This window comes from Triticum aestivum, chromosome 7A (genome assembly GCF_018294505.1).
Source record: "Triticum aestivum cultivar Chinese Spring chromosome 7A, IWGSC CS RefSeq v2.1, whole genome shotgun sequence".
Taxonomy (NCBI): Eukaryota; Viridiplantae; Streptophyta; class Magnoliopsida; order Poales; family Poaceae; genus Triticum; species Triticum aestivum.
The window spans coordinates 88,480,556-88,485,043 of NC_057812.1; the positions used below are offsets into that span (position 1 = coordinate 88,480,556).

The window sequence follows — 4,488 nt, forward strand, 5'->3', positions numbered from 1 at the left end:
AAGAAGAAAAAAGTGATCGATGCCAAGAAAATTTCCAGGTACCACACATGTGGCACGAAGCATTCCGGCTCCTGACGTTTTTTACAACTAAAGTTGCCATCTAAAAAAACAACCCCCTCCCAAAAGAACTAAAACTTGTCATCTGAAAAGAGAGTTGCCATCCTCGCGTCACTAAACTTGTCATAAAAAATGTTTGGAGTTTTTTTTTGAACATCACTACAGACATAAGCGCTCATATACACGCGCATACACTCACCTCTATGAACGCACACATACACACCCTACCCCTATGAGCACCTCCGAAAGACTGAGCCGACATATCATCTTGAGATTTACGAAGTCACCGTAGGCGTTTCGTCATCGACGGGAACGTCTCCTCCCACTGAATGCGCATCGCCGGAAATACTGAAATAAATCCAGGAATAAATGCGAGTACCAGGATTTGAACCCTGGTGGGCTGGGGATACCATAGTCCCTCTTCGTGTGTGTGTTCGTGCCACACGTGTGGCACTTAGGTCATTTTTTATATTCCAGTGTACAATTCAGTCGGCATTTTTTCCTTTTAAGGCCTCTTTTGGTTCATAGGATAGGATTATCATAGAAATAGGAATCTTGTAGGAAATGAACTGACATGTATCTCAAATCCTATGAGTAGGAATAGTAAACAAGATGTCATTTGGTTGACACCAAAAGAATTTTTCCATTGAGTCTAGTCTCTTTTTTATTTTTTTATGAAATATGGAGGATAGGAACCAATCCTATGTAGGAATAGGAATCCATTCCTATAAACCAAAGGGCTCTAAAGGAAAAAAATCTTATAAGAATCCTATTCTCTAGAATTCCTATGAAATTCATCTAAACCAAAGGAGGCCTAAAAGGTCGGCAGAAGAATTGATTCACTCTCTGGGCAAACGCACGTGGACGTCATCGTGGAGGCCTCTTCTGTGTGTGACCACTGACAAGTCCCAGTCATCGAGGGTCCTCGCGCGCGCGGGTTGCTGCTGGAGTAATGTCGCGCTTTAGTGCTCCTCGTCCTCGAGGTTTGTAGCGAGGGCCGACCCAGACCATTGACGCTGCAAGCCGGCCGAGGGAGCGGGCGATGGGTTCCGACGCGGCGGCGGTGAGCACCGCGCGGGAGGCCGCACGCATGGCGTGGGACGAGTCCAAGCGCCTCTGGGGCATCGGCACGCCCATCGCCATCGCCACGCTCAGCATGTACGCCGTCAGCTCCGTCACCACCATCTTCGTCGGCCACCTCGGCAACCTGCCCCTCGCCGCCGCCTCCATCGGCCTCTCCGTCTTCTCCACCTTCTCCCTCGGATTCTTGGTATGCTTTGCACGGTCTTTCACACACCATTCTTGCGTATTTTCTGATGCCAACGCGAGGGCTCGTGCAGCTCGGCATGGGGAGCGCTCTGGAGACGCTGTGCGGGCAGGCGTTCGGCGCCGGCCAGGTGGCCATGCTCGGCGTCTACCTGCAGCGCTCCTGGATCGTCCTCATCGCTGCCGCACTCCTAATGGTGCCCTTCTACGTCTTTGCCGAGCCGCTCCTCCTCGCCGTCGGCCAGGACCCCGTCCTCGCGCGCGAGGCCGCCCGCTTCTCGCTCTACATCCTCCCTGGGGCCTTGTCCTTCGCCGTCAACTTCCCCACTGGCAAGTTCCTCCAGGCGCAGAGCAAGGTCCTGGTGCTCGCCTGGATCGGCGTCGCCGGCCTCTGCTTCCACGTCGCGCTCACCTACCTCCTCGTCACCGTCCTCAGATGGGGCACCCCGGGCGCCGCCGCCGCCTACGACCTCTCCCTTTGGGCCATCGCGCTGGGACAGGCCGCCTACATCATCGGCTGGTGCAAGGACGGCTGGAGGGGCTGGTCCATGGCCGCATTCCACGACATGTGGGCGTTCGTCAAGCTCTCACTCGAGTCCGCCGTCATGCTCTGCCTTGAGATTTGGTACCTCGGCATGATCACCGTCCTCACCGGCAACTTCCAGGATGCGCAGATTGCCGTCGACTCGCTTGGCGTCTGGTATTCGTTACCTTTCTTTCGAACGTTCTCTACTAACTAAAGATATATGCTTCAGAATACTGGTCATACATATAATTAAGCTGACAGAATACTTATGCTTAATTTTTCAGCATGAATATAAACGGTTGGGAATGTATGATCTTCATTGGCCTCAATGCTGCCATCAGGTCAGGTTAATTGTAACTGTGTATCTAAATTGTCGGTTCTTGTTCACCAACCCATCGCTCCACCACAACCATCAAATTTTAGTTTCTAAATAAACTGTTGAACGTATACCTGTTTACGTTTTTCAGTGTTCGGGTCTCCAACGAGCTGGGCTCTGGCCGTCCAAGGGCAGCAATGCACGCCGTCGTCGTCGTCATCGCCGAGTCGCTGCTCATCGGGCTGCTATGCATGGCCCTCGTCTTGATCTTCAGAGATAACTTCGCCATCATCTACACCACCGATTTGGAGCTCCAGCATGCAGTCTCCAAGATTGCAGGACTGCTTGGCCTGACCATGGTGCTCAACAGCGTGCAGCCCGTGGTTTCAGGTACGGTTCATTCTTCCTCTTAAATCAGTCACCTCAAACTCATCCCCTGGAGTTGATGATATTGATCTGATGATGCTTCAGGGGTTGCTATTGGAGGAGGATGGCAAGGCCTTGTTGCATACATCAACCTAGTCTGCTACTATGTTTTCGGGTTGCCTTTGGGCTATCTTCTCGGCTACAAGTTCAACTATGGAGTTGGGGTAATTCTTTATATATCTTATTTGATTGAACTACCACAAATTGTAAAATAACAAGTAAAGAATATTTACAGTCTCTATGATTTTGCAACATCAGTTATGAAGTTGTAACATTAGCTCTAATTCCAGGGGATTTGGGCTGGCATGCTTTCCGGGGTTGCACTTCAAACACTGATTTTACTCTTCATCGTGTGGAGAACAGATTGGAATGCAGAGGTATGATTTTCCATTGCCCTTCCAGTCTTCACCAATTTAATAAACTAGTCAATGTATACATGCAATGCACATTAATTTAAAAGTATATTAGGTGCATGCGGATATTAAGTAGGATATTATTTCCATGTTATTATGTGATTAGCACTATATTTGGCATGAAATTAACTGCATGCTAAACGTGTTGCGTGCTCGACATTGAAGCAATCTAGATCGTTGGATTGACATGATTTGATGACCGAGATTAATTTGACCTGCCTCTTTGGGTCTTTTTATATTGGTATAGATATAGATTATTATGTGATTACCATTATATTTGGCATGAAATTAACTACACGCTAAACGTGTTGAGTGCTCGACATTGAAGCAATCTTGGTCGTTGGATTGACATGATTTGATGGCCGAGATTAATTTGATCTGCCCCTTTGGATCTTTTATATAGATATAGATATAGATATAGATGTGGATACAGAATCACATGTCATCAAATCTTTTCAATCTTCAGTATCCACACATATCATATGACTAATGGCTTCTTTCTTTATCAGTATGTAAATTTTTTCTGTTATTTGTATTGAAATGTTGAGCTTTCCACCTTGCTCATCTCATAGTCTACAACTGCAGGCTGCACTAGCATCGAGCCGTGTGCGAAAATGGGGCGGCATCGATGGAACCAAACCTCTGCTGGAAGATAACTAGATCACCTAAGAATTTTTATCGCTTCTTAATAAACATTGTTTGCCTTGGAATTGATGATATCATATATTATTGTGATTTTTTTAGTATCAATAGGGTACCGAAATCAGATCGAACTTGTTGAAGCACTATATCGTTACGAGTCTAAATGGTTGTGCACATTTTTGTATGCGGAGGCGGGAAGTTGTGCTTATATTGTGAATTTTTGTATTCATGTTGATATTTTGTTTCCTAAATGAATTTTCTATCTGTTTGTGTTTAGCTTCTGCCGTTCAGTTACCGCTCTGCTTTTTTCGGAGTAAATGACATTGGTGTCTGGTGAGCGCACCTAGTCGTCCAACTTATAAACCGAAAACCTGTCACACAACTTCTACTGTTGGTGCACATAGGTCACTACTATGGCACGTCAGTTGTCACACAACTTGAGTTGGCCGGTTTTTCATAGAAACGGGTCACGCAGTGGCAGTGCTCACGTGACGTGTTTTTGAAGTGTAAAATGTCACGTGAGAGTGTGGGCGAAATTGCATTTTCTAGCGGATGTATCCGGCAAGCATCCTCCATTCGCAGCTTGTTGAAGATCCGCGCTCAGTTCCAGCGTATAAAATAGCCAACAGATTTTGATCGACCATACCAGAATAGCGCTTGTACAACGAATCGTTCTGACACGGTACATAATACAGGGCCCACATATCTGATAGACGCGTCTCAAAATATCAACTCTGTTCCCCTCACCGCACGACAACTCAGTGCGTCCTCTTCCTCCCAAACTCTGGTTCGTCATTCGTCGCCATGGTTACATATTTGTGGGTTTGAGCTCCCATTCATCC

At 47.1% G+C, this 4,488-nt stretch overlaps 1 protein-coding gene across 1 annotated transcript; it reads left to right on the forward strand.

Annotated features, from left to right (window-relative positions):
- The first annotated feature begins 980 nt into the window (after window positions 1–980).
- LOC123149829 (protein DETOXIFICATION 34) lies at window positions 981–3,901 on the forward strand. Its single transcript, XM_044569569.1, has 7 exons — window positions 981–1,327; window positions 1,398–2,023; window positions 2,134–2,190; window positions 2,317–2,555; window positions 2,637–2,755; window positions 2,882–2,968; window positions 3,590–3,901. The coding sequence occupies exons 1-7, from the start codon at window positions 1,100–1,102 to the stop codon at window positions 3,662–3,664; spliced, it is 1,431 nt and encodes a 476-aa protein (XP_044425504.1). The 5' UTR covers window positions 981–1,099; the 3' UTR covers window positions 3,665–3,901.
- The last annotated feature ends 587 nt before the right edge of the window (window positions 3,902–4,488 follow it).